At 43.8% G+C, this 24,320-nt stretch overlaps 1 protein-coding gene across 1 annotated transcript; it reads left to right on the top strand.

Annotated features, from left to right (window-relative positions):
- Window positions 1–7,598: 7,598 nt before the first annotated feature.
- On the top strand, window positions 7,599–18,014 carry MEOX1 (mesenchyme homeobox 1). Its single transcript, XM_074562405.1, has 3 exons — window positions 7,599–8,363; window positions 14,589–14,761; window positions 15,605–18,014. Exons 1-3 carry the CDS (start codon window positions 7,913–7,915, stop codon window positions 15,725–15,727), a joined length of 747 nt encoding a protein of 248 aa, XP_074418506.1. The 5' UTR covers window positions 7,599–7,912; the 3' UTR covers window positions 15,728–18,014.
- Window positions 18,015–24,320: the final 6,306 nt, after the last annotated feature.

The raw sequence follows: 24,320 nt of genomic DNA, 5'->3' as shown, positions 1-24,320 counted from the left end.
ACCGGATATATTGACTTAGTGCTAAGAGAAACATTATCATTAAATTAGAAATTCTTGCGGCGGTGATGCCAGCTCCCCATCTGCAGGGCAAGTCAGACGCGGAGTCTCAGTAAAAGTATCAGATGAGGCTGTGAAAGGAAAAAAGCCTTAATAGTTCTGCTCAGTGGTTTGACTACAGCTCCTGCCGACTAATGAAGGCGATGCTAGCACCCTCCGATCCCATAGGGAATCATACTGCTGAGGTCATAGAAATGCCTTTAAAAATTTAGGGGACAACCTGAGAAAGTTAAGCAAAATGAAAAATTCAAGCAGCAGCAGGAGGACAGAAGTTGAAGACTGCAAAAAAACCCGGGATAGCTGAACAGAAACAGAGCAGTGGGGGATGAAGAGATATAAATGGAGGAAAAAAAGCAAGGTATTTTAAAATACTGTTGTGTTCAGAGTGGCATGTTATTGCATGTACTTCTTTAATTTGCAGAAAATTAAGTAGAGAGGTTGACAAATGTGAGACTGTACAAGTGCTTTTGTAGAAAAGGAAAGGACAAATCAATCAGAAAATCACTTCAGTCTATTTGGAACTGTGAACGTTCCAAGAATGTTGTCAGGAGAATGTCAGATTCAATTTGCAAATGACTCACCGCAACAAAGAGTAAATAACTAGCAAATATAATTCCTTAGTCCATGCTTTAGCTGCTATGGATAGGAACAAATAGGAAAGGAGGCATTCTGTTCAATTTATGTTCGGCTAGTTGTATTGAGGCTTTGCCAATCCTGCAGTCAAAGCAGCTAGATTACACGGCAACAATCCTAACCTGGCCCACAACATCGGGGTTGGGAAGAAATTAAATGGCATAGCGTGGATTCAACCACCTAATCAGGTGAAAGATCCCCAAACGCCATACCATAGTCACTTCTCAGGATTGCTTATCAGTTTTGAATAAAGCAATAGGAAGGAAAACTAGCCAGACAAAACTTCCAAACTAACGCAGAAACAACACTCAGTTGTTTTTCCCTTCAAATCACCCATGTGCGCAGAAGAAATCAAGAGCATTGCAGAATGTGACAAATACATTGCCTCAAACCTCAAGAAATGCAAGAGAACCCTGGTTTAATCTACTTATCAATTCTGCGGCTGAAGCATAAAAATGATTTTATGACAAAACCATGGCCAAAACCAGATAACAGTATTCTAATTTTTTTTTTTTAAGTGTACAGTGCTTTTGGTAAAACTCTTCAGGGCTAAAAGCATTGCTCACATAACCTAAGATATTAATTATACTACTTCAGACTGAGAGGCTGGTTGTTCAGCATATTCTCTCCAACATTATTTCTCTGACATTACATATAATTTCTGCTTGAACTCTCCCTACAAACGGACTGAAAACCCGTTCCTAGAAGTTTGGGGAGAAGAGAGAGAAACAAATCATACAACCATATCCCTGCTACAAAATAGCTGCTTTTTTTATTTTTTTGAGATGAAACGCAAACTTTCTCGCTCTCTAAATCTCCTCCCCCAAATTATCAAAAACCCAATACTGCTTTCCTGCAAATACAGGCCTTTTAAACTGGACTAATTTGTTATATGGCACTGCAGCAAAATGCAAATTAACATTTCCTGATGTTTTGTCCAATATCTAATATCTTATAATATAACTCTTTAGCTTTCTTTGGTAGGAGATCATTTTTCTCTCCGAGGTACACTGACTCTATCAGTATAAGCTTTGTGCTTTTTCTGTTCTTTTATTCCTTCAGAATGGCTGAGAAAACTATTAAAATGACTGATAGACCCAAAGAGCCCATCTCCGGGCTTGGCATTTCCTTTCTAACTCTCATTGTTGGTTTAGCCCCCCGTCTCCTTTCCTTCACAGGTGCTCGCTGTGTCGGTCCTTGACAGACCTCTCCGATCCTCTACCTTCCGCTGGGCCTCCTGCGGTGGTTCAGATTCAGCAAAGCTCTCAAGTGCCTAATTCTCCCCCCTCCTCTCTCTCCTGCTTCGTGCTTCACTCCCTGTCTGTTTACTACGTTACCTACCACACAGTTTTCCTATCCACATCGACTATAATTTCTCCAGCACATTACGTTTACGCGCTATTTAGCATGACGGTATGGATCTCTCTATTCTCAATGCCCACAAACCAATAGTCACAACAAATATGATCGCAATTTTTTGCTGTGTTCTGCCAACCCCCTGCTGTGGTTATTACTCACAGAGATACGTCTGCATCAGACGTTAAACTCTACCACTGCCTGTAGCGTAACCCAGAGCTTCATACGAACCGCAGTGTAGATATATCCTTATATACTACCATATATCCTTATATACCACCTTAGCTGTTTAGGGATACAAAATGAAGAACAGAGAACTCAGGAGTCCTGTCTCCTAGAATTCAACTATAATTATAGGTCACTTCCATTTTAGTAAGTAGGCCAGATCTGGTTATTAAGAAGTAAAGCTTCCCTCAGTGACTCGCTTGATGTCTCTATGCCTCAGTTAACCCATCTCCAAGCTTCACCGGCCAGTTGTTTCCCTCAGAAGTGAAAATGAGCTTTAAGTCATACAATCTTGTCAAGCCCTTTGAGCTTCCCATACATAAAATAATCTGCAAAACTGGAACGGCCTCAGCGTGTGAGCAGACCCTTAGGGAGACTCGCTCCATCACCGACTCAACACAGGCTCCCGCGTGCTGAAAATCCCTGCTGCAGCTCTACTTCCTACCACGGGGCAGTCTGATCAAACTCACTGCAGCTGAGACCTTTCTGCAGTGTATGTAAAGCCATTTATTCTTGCAAAAAAAGATTTTTCCGCGAGCAACTCACTCTTGCAAAAAAAGATTTTTCCACGAGCAACTCACGTTGACTACAGTGGAAGAGACAATGAATGCTGGTGGCTGAATTGTCTTCATAAACGCACGCACAGTTAAAAGAGGCCTAAGATTCAATTTCAGTATTTTAGCTAGTTTTAGCACTTCCAGCTCTCCAGGCAGACAAGCAATGGTGCTAAATGCTTGCCCATGTGAGTGAACAGCTATGTCCTACTGACATCAGCACATGTAAGCTTAAGCAATCTGAGGTAGGAGATATCACCTGCTCAGGACAAAGTTTCTGCTTCAGGTGATACTGGCTGGGCTTTTTTACTCAGCTGCAAAATAGAACTACAGTCTCTGATTATGGCTCTGCTTCAGCCTCTGAAAAGCTATTTAACTTGTTTCTGCCCGGTAAGAATAAGAACTGTAAATATTCATGAAGCATGTCTCTAAAATGCCTCTGAAAATGAACCTCAGAGATGCTGGGTATTATGATCCATTCTTGCAATACTTTAACATGTCAAAAATGCCCAGCAGATGAGGCAAACCCAAGGCCAGCTCCAATCTTTTATTTAGACTCCCCATCCCCCCTCTTCCCTGTTCATGTGTCAATGCCAACATATTATTTTAGTTTCACAGACTCACGAAAGCAGAACAAATATGAGATGGCCAAATGACCAATCCTACATATGAGAACAGCTCGGGAGAAGTAGCTCAGTGAATAGTCAACAACAATATTTCCTCACGTTGCAATGACTTTTGTGTGGCAGAAGATGACTTCCTAATGGAATATTGAACTGTCTCCAGGTGCACCTGCCGTGCCAATGAGCCTAATCTTGTACCAGTATCAGTACACTTATCACCAGGTCTTTGCTGATACAGCAGCTTCGGGCAGCAGTATAGTCTTTTTCATCTCTATTTCCAAATGTCTCGCTGCAATAGCTTTTAGCCTAACATCACATTCATTCTTTAGGGAAATGTTGCTATTCAGTAGATATACGACATTTGGGAGCATTTGCAAGGGAGGTTCTATGCATAGAGGAGCACAACCTCTCACACATGATCCCCTGGAAACCGAGTTTTGCGATCCTGCAGCGCTGCGGTTTCCTTCAGAAATTATTCTCCCTTCTTCACTGAGAGAAACTGTACCAACAATCTCAGCTTGGTGCTGGTGAATGCTCATTCCTAGCACCGCAACTTGGAGAGAATTCAAAACACCAGGAACACGATTAAGAGGCCACCGCGATTGACTCAGAGGAAAGATTAGAAGTCTAAAATACATCTGGCTTGTGTTTAAGATGGCTTATCATAGATACCAAAAATTTTTAAAACTCACTAGAATAATTGCTGTCTACCTGTGCAGTGCCAATGGGCTGTTACTCAGAATAATGAGATGGAGTCAGTAAAAGTGAGAACTGAGTCTAGACCCTAGGAAAGAGGGAAGAATTGTCTTCCCCAAAGGGAAAGCGGAAGACTGAAACTGTGACAGTGACTCAGGTCTAGGCAATATCCGAGAAAATGACACTGGAACAGGCTGCCCAGAGAAGCTGTGGCTGCCCCATCCCTGGAAGTGTTCAAGGCCAGGTTGGACAGGGCTTGGCTACAACACCTGATGTAGTAGAAGGTGTCCCTGCCCATGGCAGGGGGGCTGTAATGAGATGATCTTTGAGGTCCTTTCCAACCCAAACCATCCTATGACCCTATGGAAATGTCTAGTAGAGAACAATAGCACAACTATCTGTAGGGAGACTAAGTACCCTAATAAACTTTTTCCATCTATAACTTCTGCAACTAAGCAGCAGCTTCCTGGATTTAGTATTGGCTATTTGTTGCTCTCGAGCTTTCTTTCAGTGCTAAAATGCTCAATGGAGTTAAATAACAGGTATTCTTCCATGGACAGGAATTCCCCAGTCTTGGTCCAGTACCCGGATGGACGAAAACTTTCCCAGTTAGTTCAGTTGCACACATCACAAGTCCTTGTTTAGGATTTATTGAAAAAAAAAAAAAAAGTCGTCTAGGGAGCACTCCTTTTTAAATGAAAGGTGTTATTAACTTGCAGTTTAGTAGCTCATAAAATTTCAAGAGCAGACTTTGGCGCCTAGAATTTTTTCCATCGCAAGCCTGTAAGTTTTTCTTAAACTTCTGACAAGATAAGCATCAGCCAGCGTCTCTCTGTTGCAAAGCCAAACCTTCCTTTGCCTTGTGATCAGAGTAAAATCTGTAATCTAAGAAACCACTTTGTATTTCAAGTGCAAAAGCACCAAACACAATTGGGCTGGGTCAGGCGCAGCAAAAGCAGAGTGGGACCAGGGCTGCTGCCCCAGAGAGCTCCCGTGTGCCGAGGAATGGCACAAGCGTGGAGGTGGTTTAGAAGAGGTCTACATTAAAGTGGCACGAGATGTTTTGGACTTTATTGAGAAAGAAAATTGGCTCGCCAGAAAAAGGAGGTGAGGGCACGGCCCAGGCTGGGTCATTTCACCTTCATGAAGTCACGCAAATTACTGTGCAAGGCCTCAGGGCGAGCCAGAGCTCAGAGGCCTCTCAGGCTGAGAGACGGCTGAGAAACGCTTTCCCGGGGGAGTCACAGAATGAACTGATAAAAAGCTCAAAGATAAATCCCCACTTGCCAGCCCTCACTTTGTTATGGGAGCATTCATTACAAACCCCGACCTCCATCCATGCCTTTTTTTTTTTTTTTTTTTTCCTACCCAACACGGTGCTTGACCGAAGAGATGTTGACTTTATGAAGGTTAAAGGTGGCTGCCTCGACCCAACAAATGGGATTTCGCAGGAGGGGAGGATTGTTGTTCTTTCTCCTTTCAGGAATGAGGTGTCAGGAGGATGTCGAGGCCAAACAGGCCCCCGCCGAGCAGCTGAGTGGCAGCACCAGCTGCGGAGGGTGCTGGAGCAGGGCAAGGCCCGCGGTTCTCACGTTTGGGAAGGGGACACCAGCTCCTTTTTCCCACAGCTGGAGCTGGAGGAATAACAGCGAGACCTCCGTTGGGAAAACGGGGTCCAAGCAGTTTAACTCGGAGAGCAAAGGGATGTGCAGAAATTGAGTCCTGCCCCAGAGCCAGGCCTCTGCTCGGGCCTCGTGGGGATTCCTGAGCAGGAGCCGAAAGCTGCAGCGAATATCGGACTAATGGACAATCCTCCCCTTCCCTTCTATGCCCCCAAGAACATGTTTGCTTAATTAGCTACATCGTTTTGTAGACTGAAAGTAGGACTGAAAAAACAACAGACCTAGGCTTGAATTCATACAGACGCCTAAGATCCTGTGTGACGGAAGCGCATGAGTTTTGTGCGTACGACAACACACACGGAGAGTATAAATGAAATACTTTGCTTTGGCAAAAAGTTCTGGACTCTGACTTAGATTCTGCCAGTGCCCAGAACATTTGCAGCATTCATGAATTCATTGTAACTTGGCCTTTCAGAAAATGAGCGGTCTGAGGACTTTCCTCCTGCCACTCAGTATGAAATACGTTTTTAACGCTTATCCTCTAATATAACACATCAACAGATTTAAATATTTAGGAGACTTCTTCCTAGAGAATGAATTAGGTATCAGATATTTAGTATTTTGCAAGAAAGTCAAGATTCACATGATAGAATGGAATTTGACGTTCTTGTTCAGAAAGAACTGGACTAAACACATCTGACTTCTTGGAAAAAGCCAAGCTCTAAGAAACAACAGGTATATCAGGATAAGCACATCTTTTTCTTTTTTTTTTCTCCTGATTCCTGGAAATGTTACCATTCTGAATTATAAAGAAGCCAAATAAAGGTATCACTTAAGCCCCTGTGAAAATGAAGGCTCTGTGTCCATCTGCTAAATCTCTGTGTCTACGAGACAGCACAAAAGAAGGGAAAGAGGCGCACACGATCTATAGCAAGGCCTGGGGGAATAAGTATTGGAAATGGTAGCAAGCAGATTATGGAAACATGGAACACATGCACATATAAATTGTCGTTAAAAACATAGAGAACAACCTTGAGAGAAGTTGCAGTAACCCTAGCGTGGCAGGGCTGTGGGCATTCCCAGCTGCCACACTCCCATGAAAAAGGGATTGAGAACAGATTCCCTGTTAATGTCTTTTCAAGTGTGATGGCTCTTGGGTCTAAGAATCTGCTTTCTGTTAGGAAAAACTATAAAACTTTCAACAAAAGATGAAAAACATGTCTTCCATTGGCATAAAAGCAGGAGATTTCCTTGCAGGAAGGAGTGGCATATTGAAAATTCTCTGGAAAGTAAAATACAGAAAGAATAACTGCCATTGTCAGCAAACTCAGCAAATGCATGTGTTACAAAGCTAACCAACCAACCAAACAAAAATCACTCAAGACCTTGCACGTGTGAACAAGGCAGGTTTGCTACTTTTTTTTTTTTAAACTCACAATTGGGGCTTAAATTATATATAATCAGTGAAGTCCTTACTTTTATTTCCCGCTTTAGTTCTTGAAATTTGGCATCTGTTGAATTCTGTGTTAGGGCTTTTTCCAAATCCAAGAATTTGGGAATTTCGTTAACAGTGCAATAAAAATAACTTCATAGCGTTACAGGGAAACATTAAAGCCTTTTTTTTTGTGTTGACTGCTGTTTCCCTTTTAAAAAAAATACAGACATTGTTTCTTTAAAAGGCTCCATCTGCAAATCCCATTAGATGTGCATATAAGGTTTCAGATGATTAATAGTTGCCTGCTTTGCTTTGGTTGGAGGGGCTGAGCGTATGTACATTAACCCCTCCCTCCCCTCTCTCACATTTCACTTCACAAACTTGTCACTCTCCCCCCAGCACAGTATTTAAAAAGTGTTTCGCTCATGTCCAGCACTTCACAAAGAAGCGAGCCTCAGGCCTTGGGAAGCGATTCAGGGCAAACACTGCCTAGATCTGGTTGCCTTTTTCCACTCGGGACAATGAAGATGTTTAGAAGAGTTCCCAAAGTAACAAGTCTGCAACAGCATAAAACCCACAAACAAACTGTTGTTTAGGAAGGAAATCTATTCCATAAAATTTGGAAGATTTCCTCTCTGCTCCTCTTCTGATTTTTGAAGCCTGAGCTGTAACCAGTCACGAACACTGGCGTGTGGACAGGATTGGAAGCAAATGGATCCCACCAGCAGCAGCTGCATGCGCAGTCCACAACCTCCTGCCCCGCTTTGGGGGTGCCTGCGGAGCACCCCCGCGGATGTCAGCACAGCAGCAGGGCTGAACCACTACCCACCGGCACCGTTCTCCTTCCGTCAAAAATCAGATTTTGCTGCTTACTCTGATTTCTCAACCTCCTGCCTGGTGACTGCTCCCCATAGCTTCCCGCGTGAGGAGCGAGCGTTTGTGGAGCAGCACCCCTCCTTCCAACACTCTGACTGGCATTTTGCAGCAACTGAGGCCAGAAGACGACTAAACCCAGGACTGGCCTTGGGTTCTGAGGAGTCAGAAGGCAGCAGCCCAAATCTAGTGAGTGCGGCGGTGGGTATGACTGAAGACGATGAGGTACCAGTAAATACTACAAATGAGACTGAGAAAAAGTCGTCCAAAAGAAAAAAGGAAAACTCAGGTAGGTGATATGAAATCAGGGTTGTGGGATAGTACAGGCTATAGAATGAGAGCCCCTGTAAGATTAAGAACTAAGAAATAAAACTGATGAGGAAAACATTTTGTAATTCTTGACTGGGGAAACTTACACAATAACACTGAAATTAAATGGCTTATTCTTTGATGACCTCTGGTGTTTGTATTTCACTCCTGCAGATCTTCTTTACTGAACCAGGCATTTTACTCACCAGCACAGGGTGCGTTTGCTGTAACTAAACAGGAATCACATGGCACGCATGAACTGAGCTGAAAGTGCTAGGATGTGGAGTTGTGTGTTGCATACCTGCCATTTGCCCAAGCACAAGAGAGCGGCAGTCACCTTGAGCTGCCTGTGCTAGCTGGAAATACTGTACTAGGATTTTGACATCTCAGTTTGTGGTACAAGATGCAAAGTCTCCCTTGAGATGTAAATTTTGCTTGGCTTCACTAAATATTAAATGTTTTTTTCCTAAAAACAAGCAGTACTAAAAGTATCTCCATTGGTACAATGTCCAACAACGCAGAAAGAGTAGACCGCTTTCATTGTGTCACCTTAGTTAACAAAACACATTCTTTCTACAGCGCAATACTCAATAATTTCATAGCTATACAACCTCTGATTTGCTGCTGTCTCAAATCCAGGTACGTGAAATATGCATTAAATTGTTTTCTCCTAAGGAAGCTGTGGAAAATTAAGATGCTGTATGCGTTCATGTGCTATAGTGTTCATTTACAGGCTACAGTATGCTTTTCCCCACAGCACTGCTATGAAGTGGGGAATGCTTTCCAGTATGCCCATTTCACAGATAGAGAACTATTGATTTATTTTTATGTTTTACTGGCTGGCTAGAGAAGAGCCACCTCTCATCCAACTTTTCATTTCTCCATTTTGCAATTTAAACAAGCAGCTTGTAGTCGTGCTCTCTCTGTCACACAATTAGTCCTAATCTCTGTTCTCTTCCAATGTGAATAGGTTGTCAGGGGACATATAAACTAGCTGATATTCCAGACTTCTTTATGCCCAGAATCTGGTTTACTCCTCTCGGTTACCTGTTTTTTCTTTAGAAACGCAGCTTTGTAGAATTTAAGTTCATTTCCATTGAAAACAAAAACATGTTTGAGGCAAAAGTTTCCCAAAAACCCAAATGCAAAGAAGTTTTTTTTACAAAAGTTTAAAAGAGAACAATGCTTTTATTATAACATTTGCTAGTCAGAGGTAAACAGCAGATTTCAGCATACTCGGGTTACAGGGATATCCTTATTCTTAAAGAGACCGTTTCCACAGCACGTCTCCCTGTTTTAAGTAGAAGACAAATGTTCCTTCTATTCTCTGTTACCAGCACCCTTGACATTTTCTTTTCATACTTGCTGCTGTCCCATATACTTTTTCCTCCCAGGGGAGCTGTAAGCGATGACATCCCTGAAAGGTATGGTGTTCCCTACCTTTTAGCAACTCTTGCTCTCTGTACAAGTTGTTACTCTAGCGAACGCAGAATAACAAAAACATCCCAAAGGGGATTCTGTGGCTTTTCCTTTCACTCCCTTCTTTGCTTACCAGACAGCAGGTAGAATTATTTGATAGCCCTCCTGCAAGCTTTTCCTTCCTTCTGCCCCCCAGACAAAATAAAACAAATGAGGGGAAAGTCTATGAGCAATTTTATTGTCATTTCCTTCACTTTTACAGCAGTTCCAGAAATGCAGCTGGACATATCACATACTGATTGATTATTCTAAGTGGAACATAAGCCTTTCCTCTCCCTTGAGAATTTTCCTTGTCTTCTTTAGAAAAATCTAGGTACCCAAAGCCTCTCTTCAGAGATTGGGCTAGTAAAGAAAAATATATTAAAATCACTTGAAGACAAAACCAACAAAATAAACTATTTTCTTTTGGTTGGTGCCTTACCCACCACAATTTTACCTGAACTGCAATATAGATACAGAATTACCATGATTTGCACCGGTGCATGCAAAAGCCTTTGGTCCTTGTGAAGACCCTAGTTCTTACGAGATACACAGGGAAGATCTTGGAACAAGGCGCTTTGCAGAGTATTCTGAGAAAAGTCTAAAATAAGCAAATTTCTCTGACAGATAAGCGGAATGGCATAAAAATAATAAAGCTTGTCAGTCTTTAAAACTTTCCTTGAAGCATGGATATATTGAAAACATGTAAACAGTGGCTTTGTTATGGCAGTAACAATAGTGGCATCTACTACTAGAAGTACTCATGGATAAACACGCACGCACCTTTCCCTTCCTCTACAGACTTTATTTAGATGCCATACTCAGTCTTGACTTCACAGGCTCACCAAACGACCTGAAGATAGAAGTTAACCTAATGTTAACTTTCACGGCTGCCTCCGCCATCCATCCCCAAGCCACAGCCGTTAGCATTTTCAAATAAAATTTCAATAAAGTTTCTCTCTGACCTGTCCCAAACTGTACTTGTGTTATTACGCACTTGAAGGCCCCAGATCTCCAACGACAGTAATATAATACATAATAGAATTCAGACAGCTTTATTTTATGTGAATGAAACGGTGCCGAATGTTAGTGAGATTGCAGCGGCAATGAGGACGTGGTAACAGTGCGTAATGACTCCCTTAACAACAGTACCTATACAACGTCCTTGACTGATGAATTCTGGAAACCTTTGCATTAAAACGTCTAAGGCTGATCTGAACTCCTGCCTGCCGGTCTTTCTCAGTCTTGCCACTAGCTGCAAAGAGGATTTTCTAAGCTTGTGATTCCCATTTACAGTCACGGCGACATAAAAATGGGGTCGGTTGGACGGAGCTTTGAGCAGCCTGGTCTACTGGGAGGTGTCCCTGCCCAGGGCAGGGGGGGTTGGAACAAGATGATCTTTAAGGTCCCTTCCAACTGTAACCAGTCTACGATTCTACGACAAAGCAGTAGGGGAGAGCAGACAGCAGCAGGTAGCAGCACATAACCTGAGAAGGACTGAAAAGCAAAGTACAGGCAAGTCCCTGATCAGTTTAAAGTGGTCTGGGTGCAGGGCGCCATGTGTCACAGCCCTCCGTACGCACCCTCCATTGAGCATTATTCCATGAGGTGCACATTGAAGTAACTTCCGGATGCTTTATCTTCAGCTGCCACATGAACCTACTATTCATGAGGTCACTTTACTTGGCTAATGTTCCTGATAGCTTTCAGAATTTTATCTTCCATAACAGCAAAATCTATCAGTGTCTTACTACGTGATTGGACCACTTAGAATAAATACGCTCTCAAAGTCTTTTGCATGGGGGGAAAAAAGTAACATTGTGCAGATGCTTCATATTTTTATTTTACTTTCTTCTACTGAGGCAAAAATTGCAGACGTCGCCAGTAGTTTGCAGAGCAACAAAGACCAGGTGCATTGATGTGGGCTGTGGATCACCACAAACATCTAACAAGCAAGTAAGATCCTCTGCATACAGGCGTTAGCGACCCCCATACTTCTGTGCCTAAGCTGCTCTCTGAGCAATACCAGTGCCCTCTGTGGTGCCAAAATCCTGTATCTGCACAGTGCAGAGCCCTTACGCCTTCCTCCAAAGCATTGTTTACTGGCTGTTGTTAGCAGACCAGTTCACCCCAGTGAGGGAGAGCGAGTACTACTTTGTGAGACCAGATTCTGATTCAGTTATGCTGGTCGCAGGCACAAAGCAAAGCTGACTTCTGTTGACCAGCTCCAAACGTTGAATTTGGCCCATTGTTTTACAGGGAACAGGCTGCCTTTTCATACATACACATATGTATTGGTGCCTGACGCCGGTTTTGGTTTGGGAACTTTACAGCACAGGAACATGTACCGTTTGGGTTCCTGTGCATATTTTGCTGCAGCCCTGGGGAAAGGCAGCTGTTCAGTTCAACCGCACAAGGAAACTGGTCGGGCTCCTGGAAGTATGGCATGCTTCATGGTAGGCACACAGATCTTCCTGTGATTCCTGAGCAGCTTTTTTTTTTCCTTAAAAAAAAAACCAAAAACAAACCAACCAAAACCTGTCAGTACAGTAGGAAAATCTTTCCAAGGCAATTTGTCCTTTCATACAACATTTGCCGTTTTCCACATTCTGTTGACAAAACCCTGAGGCATCTAGGCCCTATTTCCACTTTTGGAATATCACAAAACCTCCAGCCACGAATAACCATATGGCTCTTTACAACACCATGTGGCACGCAGCCTGGATGACAGGATCCGAGCTACACATCCTGCTCTGTTCCCAGAAACACTTAGCTATTTAAAATTCTTCACGTTGTTTTTTTGGAGATGAAGATTGGTGAAACCGCCCCTTCGAAAGGATGTCCTTTGCACAGGGCTAAGTGCTAAGCTCACATGTATATTCAGGTTGCATCAGGTGGTTTTATCCCAGGTTAATTTGACAGATGTGGTGTAAGTTCCCGCAGCGTGATATTGGCGTTGGAAAGCTGCTTCGCCCCTCCGCGCGTTTGCTAGGGGAGCAGAGACCCCGAGGGAAGCCCTTGAGAGCAAGACTCGCAGAAGCTGGTGGCAAAGTTCCCAGCAGGGGACCCACACTTCAAATCCCACTTCCCCACCGCGCTCTCAAAAGTCACGTTTGTTGGCCTTTGGGAAACAGGTAATGGCGTGAGCGTGGGGTGAGAGATGAGAATGAAGGGGGTTCTACAACCGCGGCCAAAAGCACGGGGAGAAACTTTTGTTTTGCATACTTTCCCCAACTTTATTTGGGGATTTTTGAAGTATAAGTAGCAAGAACAATGTTGATGCAAACAAGACTAATTTCCTTGGAAAGGAGAGCAGTACCACCGCAGGCTGTGATACCCCGGTCCCTGTGCACAGTATCACTAACAGGAGCTATGTTTGGTTTCTCTATTTCTGATGGACAGAGCTAATATCAGATCAATCAGTAAGCCTACAGCCACACCTGATAGATTTTTTTCCAGCTTTATTACTTTGGCAACCAAAGGGACATCTAGAAGATGCTGCTGCGTGTCGTGCTCGTTGCTACCATTTTGTGTGTCATTTCTATGTAGAAATATTATGCTGGGACACACGGAACTTCATTGCACACCGCTTACACACAAAAATAAAGTAATTAATCCTCAACATAACAAAAAAAACCTACTAGCATCTTCAGTTCAGGGAATCTAGCCAACCAGAGGTGCAAAAGGGACAAAAGAACCAAGAACTTGTAAAACTGACTCCCTGAAAGATCGGCAGTTTGGGCTTTGCTCACCGAAACAAGTGCAGTTTTCTGTGCGTCGCTTGGGGATTCTTCACAAGCACCAATTTTAAAATCACAGGTGGAAAAAAAAAAAAAGAAAAAAATTTTAAAAAGAAAATTAAAAAAAGAAAAGGGAAACAGCAAAGGAAAAAAGATTGCCGCAGTCTCAGGCAAAGTCAATTTCTGTTTGCTTTTTAGCACTTTTTAGGGTGCAGCATCCCTTTGGCTACGGCTTGAGATTTAGCTTTGAAATATGCCACTCGACCACATTGCAGCCAAGTGCACAAATAACATAGAAGTTTTTCGGGGCAACCCAGTGACAGGTGCCCATCATGCACCCAGATACCAGATCTTCCTCTAGTTTTCATTTAGTGAAGATTAGAAGAAGCTCAAAGTCCGGAGTATCGTGGGCCAATTCAAAGCACGCTGCACTGGTTCGCTGGTGTTGCTTGTTTTACCGTGTGTTCCCCGGCCCCGACACGCACAAGATTTCCAGGCCATACGTTAGCGTAGGGTGCTTACTAAGTGGCTTTACCTTACTTTACCTTACACCCTGCACCAGAGGTTGTCGCCGCGCACTCGTAACACGCCGCACACCATATACCCAAAGCTCTGGCTTTGCTGCCTCTTGCTTGGTAGGTCAGGGGAGAGGAATAATACGGATATAAGGAATGAAAGTAAAGATGCGGGGAAGGAAATTATTTTGATGCAGTGATGGCGAGGAATGAGAGCTTCCTTCCCATAGCTGCTCTTTTCTGACCTTGCAGCCCCAGGCCTGTTTGACAGCCCACCCCTTCCTGACTTTGAGCTGTCCCAGCGTTGTCCCCTTGAGCCCAAGACCGGCCACACTGATTAGTCCTGCTGAGCTCGAGGGGGCACAACACAAACTTCTGAAAACTTCACTGAGTTTCACTTCAATTAGTAGTTTGTATCAGACCTCTGCACTACGCATGTTCCCGCAGCTGAACATAACCACCAATTACACACCATGTGTGCTTGCCTCTTAGAAAACCAGAACTCAAGCAGCAAGGCAGAAACAAGCAGCAAATCCCGGAAGGAAAGGACAGCTTTCACAAAGGAGCAGCTACGGGAGCTGGAAGCTGAATTTGCCCACCATAACTACTTGACAAGGCTCAGGAGATATGAGATAGCTGTGAACCTGGATCTCACCGAGAGACAAGTACTTCCCGAATCCCTGCCTCCCCAGCTTCTTCTTCTTCCTCCCCTACAACTTCTCCCTAAAGCTAAAAACCAGATATGTTACTTGAGGGTGCACTTTTGCAATGGCACAGAGGTATTTTGATGCAAAGCCTCCACATTGTTTTAGAACACATTTGTTACAAACTTCTGTAAGTAGCTAATAAGTACAATTATAGTTATCTAAAGATACATTTGGGACTAACTGATGTCTACTGAGCTGTTGTTTACCACCACTCATTGGTACGTACTGATATGTCAAGGCTTACAGGCAGAATCTGGATGTCACCTTAGACTGTGATTACCAGGAAGTTATTAGAATGACAGATGTTTGATGCATGCTTTCTTCCTGGGTCAGGCAGTGTTTTGAGGTGATAAGGAAAAATGCAGAGTTCTGTGGAGAGAGATATTTCCGTTCCCTCGTGATCTCAGTCAGGGTTTCCTTATGAAAGCTAAGTGGACAATCGAGGAATTGCTCAATTAAGTGAAGCAAATTACAATTCCTGAAGCAGGTGGACTAGATGTTAAAAGACTTTAGATGCACTGTGCCCATTGGACTGACACGCTTAGTTGTCATAAAGACAGATTTTAGGCAAAGTACTTGTACTACTTCTGTGGGTTTCAGAGAAACATCTGCCTGGAACAGTTTAGAAAGGATTGCCTGCCTTTGTTAGAGAAATGGATTGCTTAAACTTGTGAGGTTCCTTTCACCTTTTCTTCTAGAACTCCACAAAACATCTGTCTATCGATACACACACTTACGTGTAGCTCTGCTTATACAGCTCAGATTGGGGCAATAAGTAATTATTTCCTTTCTGTCACCCAGGTCAAAGTATGGTTTCAAAACAGAAGGATGAAGTGGAAACGTGTTAAAGGTGGGCAACCGGTGTCACCGCATGAACACGACCCAGAAGATGGGGACTCGGCTGCCTCCCCCAGCTCTGACTAGTTCTTGCAGCAATGGGAGAGGAGTACGGGGAAAGTAACTGATCAGAAAGCGGATGCAACACTGCTCCGGGTCAGCTCCACCGTGAGATGAGCCTGCTCGCAAAACCTGTAGCCCTGAGTCTTTAAAAGGTGTATGATGCTTTAGGTTACAGAGGCGATTAAAGGACGCAGGGGAAAAAAGCCAAAGGAGGGCACAATTTTGATTTTTGTCTGAATGAATTTAACTTTCTCTGGCATTGTCTTACTACCACAGCTGTGTCTTCAGAATAAAAGCTAACGAACACTGAAGGTAAAACAGGAGTAATATTGTCTAGGCTCTGAAACACTCAGAAAACATAGGCTGTCGGTCAACACGTGATAACGCAACTGCGTTCTCATCCTGTTTCCCTGGTCACATCTATTCATTGTACATTTGGACTTGACAAGGCACATTTTCCTTATGCCTTACTTTAAGAGAAAGAAATGCTTTGATAGTCACTGTTTTTCTTGCAATATGAATTGAACACCTGGAGGGCTAGGCAGTAAGATTATAAAGTAAAAATTTGAGACCAAAACTACGTACGCGCAATTCTGCTTACCGGTTTCAGAAGAGATGGCTTTCACACTGACGGTCCAAGATGACAGGTGCCTTCTTGATGGTAACAATTTGCAGAGGGAAAATTCATCCGAGCTGACTGTAAATCCTGAAATTTAATTGTCTCAGTTTCAAACACCTTTTCAAAGCAGTAATCACCAAGTGTCACAGCAGGTACAGCAGAGATTAAGCCCTCAACACAATAGCTATCACTATTCTGTTTTCAACATTTAAATCTATATAACTAAAGGAAAACTACTCTTTAGTGCTGCGTTTCTTTCGGATTCATGGAATCTCTCTGGAAACCCATGGTTTTCTTTGTGAATTCAGGATTGTCAGGAGATGCAGAAAAAGACATTAACTGGAGTGATTTAACTGAGTTTATTGTCTCTTTGTTTTTCATTAGAGGCAAAACTTTTGTCCAAGTAAACATGTACATGTATATTTAAATTATATAAAAAAATCTGTTAGTCTAGATATCGTGTGGATTTACACTCATTACTTACTGCCTTCTAAGTCAATATCTGGATTTATGAAATTTACAGTTAAGTGACCAACTTAGCCCTTTTTGCAACCTTCCTATTAATAGGTTATTTTTTGTGACTTTTTTTTTCTTGGGGGTTGTTGGCAACTGATCAAATACTTCATACAAACTAATAGCAGCTGTGCTTTTCAAAACATAAACATATCTTGTCTTTGGTCACCTCTGCCTCTGACAGAGTTTGAGGACGAACTAGGGCTACCGAGATGCTGAGGGGACTGGAACACCTCTCTGATGGAGAAAGGCTGAGGGATTTGGGTCTCTTCAGCCTGGAAAAAAGACGGCTGAGGGGGGATCTTATCAACGCTTATAAATACTTCAAGGGGGGGTGTCAGGAGGACGGGGCCAGGCTCTTCTCAGTGGTGCCCGGGGCCAGGACAAGGGGTAACGGGCACAAACTTGCCCCTGGGAAGTTCCATCTCAACAGGAGGAGGAACTTCTTTGCTGTGAGGGTGGCAGAGCCCTGGCACAGGCTGCCCAGAGAGGTGGGGGAGTCTCCGTCTCTGGAGACACTCCAACCCCGCCTGGCCGCGTTCCTGTGCCACCTGCTCTGGGTGACCCTGCTCTGGCCGGGGGTTGGAGGGGATGATCTCCAGAGGGCCCTTCCAGCCCCGGCCAGTCCGGGATTCTGTGACACCAAGAAACTTTACCAGCAATCTTGAAAGCCACTAGAGCCGACACAACCAACTGCCCGTACTTCTGTCATAAATAATACGTAAAAGAAGCTTTCCAATCCAGACTCACAAACTGCCGTGGCACCACCAGAAGTCTTAAGAACACTTCCACTTGAAATTACCCCCCCTTTCAACCAAAACTTGTAGTATATCAAATTATGGCATTTTAGAAAAGCGTAGTGTCCGTTTCCATTTCTCTTGTCTTTTTATTTAATGTACTGAGACCGTGTGTTAAACAGAATTTTACACCAGTATATCACATTATGACTATTGAGAATACTGAAACTTTGGTTTAAATATTTGAAAGGTAAGCGTTATTTGGAGCTATAGCATACTATCTTCCTTTCATCTTACTCTGACGCATTGTTATCAGGGTATAATGTGGACTGCAGATACGCTGGATATAAAGCTGCATATCTGGATGATATGTTTATAAAGTTATATGGGGTTATTCCACTTGTAAAAGACCTCAAAATAGATAAATATCAACTTTTTTATTTGAAAAAGGGTTGATGTAGTCTTTTCAAAGAGCTGATTACTGTATCTACTACGAAAAAAAGAAAAAACATCCATTCCATTCCTTCTTTAACATTTCAAACTGTATTTGACAGATGAAAAAATTGACAGTTTGGAGTATATCCCTTTGTGCAAAACCAAATAAAAATAGTTCTTTCTTAAAAGAAAATATTTAAAAATAAAGAAACTTGAGAACTGAAAAGCTATACAAGGTATATGCATACCTTCATATACCACTTCAAACCAAACCCAGTAGCTGGAATGGAGAAAGGAGAATGGCTCATTAAAAAAAAAAAAAAAGTCATTAACTCTATTATGTATTTGAGAGAGGAGAGGAGAGGTTAATAAGGTTAACAACCTCACTATTTGGGTTGCATAAAAGTAGTTAGCTAAAAAAAATTGCCTATGCACAGATGAGAAGAAGCTATGGTTTACTGTAACTTTAACAGCAAAAAATGTCTACGGCTCTGCTCAAGCCGCGGTGCCTTCTGATTAAGTTTCTGACTGAAGTCACTAGTTTAGCTCTTGGCAAACACTGAAGCAGGCTGTTTTTGTGAAGAACGCTGGTGCTAACTCAGGCATCCTACCCTCATCTCCAGGAACGCTAAACGCCATGGGGCAGGAGTTCTTTGTTACTCATTTCCTTGTGAGCTCTTAAACCAATTATGCGCTGGCCGTCTTGGCAGTTAGAAAGTTTGCCAGCTGCAGAAGTGTCTTATTTTGTGATGAAAACTTTTGGGGTCTTGGTTACCAACATAAATCAAAATCAGATCCTCACCCAGAAGGAAGGCTAATAAATCTTCCCTGGCAAGGAAGCTGCCAGCGGGAGTATATTGCATCCCGCGTTCACTTAACAGCGAGTCAATGGGATCTCAGTCCGTACCTGTAACTACAGGTCCCAAGTGGTTCTTGCTCTGGCTTTTGAGAAACAAGGTACAAGTCACCTGTGAGATCATCTTATGCTTAGGCAGTTTCCTCACAAAACCATCTGCTTATTCTAAGACTTTAGTGTTTTGCGAAGGAACATTTCCCTCCCGACATCAAAGCGTTTGACCCCTGAACCTCTGGTGCCGAGAATCTTTCAGGCAAAGCCTGTCATCTGGGAGCAAAATCTCTGACCTGCAATTATTTTTCGCAGAAATACACATCAGGCTTTATTCTCTCCTCAGAAGGGAAGCGAGCTACCTGGGGATGTTGGGCGATGCTTCCCGTGCCCGATTCTCAATAAATAATCTAGGCACACAATCGCCCACAAAACACGGGAAGGGCCTGGCAGACCTTCCACAGGAAGCACGTGCAGGCGGAGAAGCAGGACTTTCTTCCCCTATAAGGCCAGTGCAAATAGCCCACAGGGACTGGGGATATCAGTATAAACACAAAAAATATGTGCAGCCCTTTCTGTCCGTGCTGCCTCTTCTAAATACAGGAAGAGAAGCATTTTCCTTAGAGTCATACATTTTATGGACGTTTTGCCTACCTAGCCAGATGCCGACGTAGCACAGGCCCTAATTTGTTTTACATAGTTTCTGCGTCCCGTGACTCCTCTGTTGTCAGCCCTCGGTTTCTCTGCATCTTTCTACCGCATTAAGCTAGTGATTTTTCCAGTCAATGGAGCTACTTGGACAACTTAAAAACAACCCCAAGGTGACTAAGAAAGCACATGCTCATGTGTGCGTACACTTGGCAAAGTCTTAGACAGGTCCGCAACCCCACTACAAAAGCTTCAGATGGTCCATAACTTTAAATAATCACTGATTTTTGATGCCAATTACACCATCACCACCTCCACATACACCCCTCCATCCAAATCGGCTGAGTAGAGAACTGAAGGGGGCAGGGGGGCTGGACTGGACCGTCTCCAGAGGTCCCTTCCAACCCCGACCGTTCTGTGATACTGTGACAGAAAATGCTCTGGATCGGGCCTGACAAGACAACCTTATTTTACTGAGTAACGAGACGGAGAGGAGACCCACACAGGATACGGCTGTGTTCTGTCAAACTTTATTTCAGTGTACATCTTGGCCAAGACATAATCTAAATCTTTAGTTGTAGAGAGTTCCTGTCTCAGCTGCTCCGTATTCGGTTTCTGCACATCCTTTCTCATCAAGCTGGGTTGTTGGTGTGGGATAAAACGGCGCCAGCTTCAATAAAACACCCAGCTTAGGGTAATGCCACGGGACCATCGACAGACACTGTAAACCATGCTAGAAGAGCTACGTCTGAATTCTCAGCTTAAATGATAAACACAGGCAAACAACAAAATGATAAACATAGGCAAAACAACTACGTATGTGCACTGAAAAGATACAGACAACCTGTGCCTTCGAGAGGAAGACGCCAGTGTTCTTTGATTAGCTGTGCGCGATTAGAAGATCACGTAGATGCCCCAGATAGCATGTCTAGATATCCCATATAGTTTAGAATATCCTACATTTTATTGTCAAATCTCACAGCCCCTATAAAAGCAATTGCGACACTGCCTTTTCCGTATCCAGGAGTAATAGATATCTTTCCTAGACCCAGCCGAGAGAAGACGATATCTTAGACTAATAAATAAAAGATGCGGCAATTCTGACAACAGGTACTTTACAGCTACTGAGCGCTGTATGTGTAGATGATCTGTGCAAATGTGGATGGAAAGGGAAAATTTTCTGGCAGGTGTGTTGAGCCTGTGTATAGACATACATTTGTCCGGTCGCGCCATCTGAGAGCGTTGCCCTGAAACTCCCCTGGTTGGTGTTTCCTTCTTACCCATTAGGAAAGCAGTCCTGCAGTTTCTTTCAGAATTAGCAGCTCTCCCTTTCCACCTCCTAAGGCCAGGCATCATCACGTCTTCCCGGCTCTGGGGGAGTGACACCAAACATTAATCTCTGCTGAGATGCTGCTCTGCTGCAGAAACAACAGCCTCTGTCAGCGTAATGTGGAAAAAACCTAGCCTGCCATTTTTCTCTCTCTTCACTGGATACACCTTATCACATAGCCAGAAAAGCCTAATGTTTTGTTAAGGAGTGCAAAGGTTAACGCACACCAGATGGCAGAGAAACGCACTTCTGTGGAAGCTGGAGGAGCGTTCAGCTGAAAGTACAGCGGGCGGGAAATCTGGGGAGGAACGCTCAGAGGTTCTCTCAGCATTTTACACAGTAAAAAACCTGGTCCAGATACGAACCATTGAAAGTCCTGCTGCCTCTTAAAGTTCTCTAGAGCTGGCCTGTCTCATGGAGCATCACCTAGATCTATGGGCAGCTTGAAAATCTGCATGTGTATGACCCACTGTGGAGACACGGAAAGCCCTCGCTCAGGGCATTGTGCTAGCTGCTGAGCTCCCCCCCCGCCGTTTCAGCTTTACCAAAAGAGTAGTGGAAATTATGTGCCCGTGTTTAGCAATAACTAGATTTTTAGGGAGGGTGAGACGTTATTACTGACACGGAAGCAGGGGACTTGGGGGTGGCAAGAGGTCCACTTGATCACCTTTACCTCACGTTTATATTATCATCCCAGACTTCCTCCCCTCCTAGCCAAGAACTCCTATGCTCCCACCTCTAAATAGTCTTTCACATCCCAGCCACTGGGAAATGACTAATTTACAGAATGGTTCAGGTTGGAAGGGACCTTAAAGATCATCCAGTGCCACCCCCTGCCCCAGGCAGGGACACCTCCCACCAGCCCAGGTTGCTCCAAGCCTCATCCAACCTGGCCTTGAACCCCTCCAGGGATGGGGCAGCCACAGCTTCTCTGGGCAATGTGTTCCAGCGCCTCCCCACCCTCACAGTAAAGAATTTCTTCCTGATATCCATCTAAATCTCCCCTCCTTCAGTTTGAAACCGTTACCCCATGTCCTGTCATTACACTCCCTGATCCACAGTCCCTCCCCAGCTTCCCTGGAGCCTTCTCTTCTCCAGGCTGAACCCCCCCAGCTCTCTCAACTCTCTCATTTCTTCCCATTCACAGATGAAACACGTCTGGGGGCACAGAGGTGTCATGCTGCTCCCTGCTTGGCGCACACCCTTGCTGGCACCCAGGGTGCTGCGGGAAACACAGCTGCACCCAGAGCACGGGGGTGGCACACAGGGTGCCTGATAGCTGTCGAAAGCGCATGTTTCCCCTCCAGCTCTCCTCCAACCTCCCAACCCGTCATGAGCTAATGAGGAGAGTCCTTGAAGTCCTCACACGTCCAGTCCTCCTGATCGGGAATGCGCGACACGACTAAGGAACCAAACATTTCAGTTCACGCTGTCTGGAAAACAAGAGAGCTCTTTTAGAAAACACTTCACAGCCAGAGATTTTGACTGTGTCATATTCTACATAAGCAAATCTTACAAATCCCACTTCCAGTAGAATTTCCTACGCACGGAGCCAAGCACACACAACGGATCAGGGCAGCTCGCAGAACAGACGCACCATTTTTCAATTACCCCACTTTATTCCCCCGCCTCTAGCAGTGCTCGTATTAAGTTTCATCAGCCACTATCTCATATTTTGGGTAATTCTCTTCCCTTGAGGAAAGCGTACAGCCCCTTCAAGAAATATTATATGTCTGCGTTAGTGGCTGGGCTCTGAATACTGGATCCGCGCAGCACTTCTAGGCAGATAGACAGGAAATCCATTTTCTTCCAGTGATTACACTAGAAGGGCTTCTGTCTGACTGGAACTTGCCTATAAAATAATCTCAGCATCAGGCTATCACCTTTCAGGCTATATTTGTGAATTACGATGGGGCAGTTTCCGCTGCAGTACTGGGTACGGGCAGGTGTCTGCAGAGCCCTACAGCTCCTTATCCTCACCCTCCTTCCCCCACAATGCCCACATTGTTTTAATTTCTACACAAAGGAAGGATTTTCATCCAGGATCGGACTTTTCCACCACTAGTCCCTCCTTCTACACCGTAACTTTTTATTTTATTGTTTTAAGTAACTTTTACACAAGGGTAAGCAGCTGGTTGTCTGGAAGCTCCTTTGGGAGCAGATTGGAAAGAGATAACGTGAGTGAGTAACAGAGGATGGTGACTTCATACCATGGAGGTTTGAGTCACATTTCTCTCTTTCCTTTTCAGAGAAGAAACATTTTTTTTAAACCTCCCTCAATTACGCCGTGGGTTCTTGGCTTTGGAGCTGGAAACAGACGTGTGAATTGACACTTATGCTTTCTTACAGGCTTTAATTTTTAGTTGAGTGAAAGATTCCGATGCCCCGCACTCATCCCCCGTGATCATCTGCAACCCAGAATCCCCCCCGCAGAGTATTTCCTACGCTGGGGAGTTTATCGCCAGGCGAGCATTAGCGCAGCAATGCTACTGTGAAGTCAACGATGGGAGAGAGACGCCAGAGAAAGGATTGTTTCCTCCTTCAACGCTCACCACAAACATCCTTACAGTTTTATACTTTCGTCTACTTTTCATTTTATATTTCTGTATTTTGACTCGTTTCTGTGTGTCTACGTTTCGACCCTTTCCATTCGGTATTTCTCTCACGAGAGACGATCAAGAGAAGTGATGTAACCGATGAGGACCTGTGCATAGTTTCCAATTCAGAGGAAGAAAAATCTCTCAGATCTAATTTCCTTGCTCCGTCCGCTTTCCTTAACTGCGGGGAGGGAAGAGGACAGACCTCTGTTCCCAGTGTCAGAGTCACTAACAAATGTGACCAGGAAGTCATTTTCCAGGGAAAAGTAGTACCACTCTCCATGATAATTATTGATGATTATTTCTGCCTGAAGTCAATTGAGAAAGGAGATTCTAGGAAAAAGTGTAGCTCAAGAAGCTGAGCTTCATTCAAGTGTTTTGAGATTTCTTGCTCGGGTCAAGTTCTGCTCGCACCCAAGGTCAGCCCTACTCTTCTTTCCTTCAGTGGGGCTATTTCAGGCTAACTTCAGGTTATGCTTCTACATCATTAGCTGATTTTTCTCAGATTATCTAATTTAATACATACCTATCCAATAGCCTAGTCTATAGATTCTACACAGAAAGCGACACAAAGCGTAAAATAAGGCTTCTTATTTAAAAGGACTAACAGCACGAACTTGTGTCAGGCTACTCGCTGCTTTCAGGAGGCCTGAATTCAGCCAGACTGAGTTACAGCAAAGTTATAATAAATTTCTTCAAAGTATCGCCTTAAAAAAAAACAAACCAAAACTATTAAAAAGAGAATAAAATAACAAGATGAGAAATTGTCTGTCTCAGGGAAACATTTTAGGCACCTCTCTCCCTTGTTTGTTTGCAGAAGAGAACACAGACACAAGGGGGGTATGTTTTACATTACACAACATAAGGGTTTGTGGCACTTCTGTCTGCACC

This window comes from Larus michahellis, chromosome 18, assembly GCF_964199755.1.
Source record: "Larus michahellis chromosome 18, bLarMic1.1, whole genome shotgun sequence".
Taxonomy (NCBI): domain Eukaryota; kingdom Metazoa; phylum Chordata; class Aves; order Charadriiformes; family Laridae; genus Larus; species Larus michahellis.
This window is presented reverse-complemented; position numbering and strand designations above follow the sequence as displayed.

What these genes read in the sequence shown, in the direction of transcription:
- MEOX1 (XM_074562405.1), top strand. Translation starts at nt 7,913, where the DNA reads ATGGATCCCACCAGCAGCAGCTGCATGCGCAGTCCACAACCTCCTGCC. An exon ending in AAGAAAAAAGGAAAACTCAG is followed by an intron (nt 8,364 to 14,588) that starts GTAGGTGATATG and finishes CTTGCCTCTTAG; the next exon opens with AAAACCAGAACTCAAGCAGC. An exon ending in TGGATCTCACCGAGAGACAA is followed by an intron (nt 14,762 to 15,604) that starts GTACTTCCCGAA and finishes TCTGTCACCCAG; the next exon opens with GTCAAAGTATGGTTTCAAAA.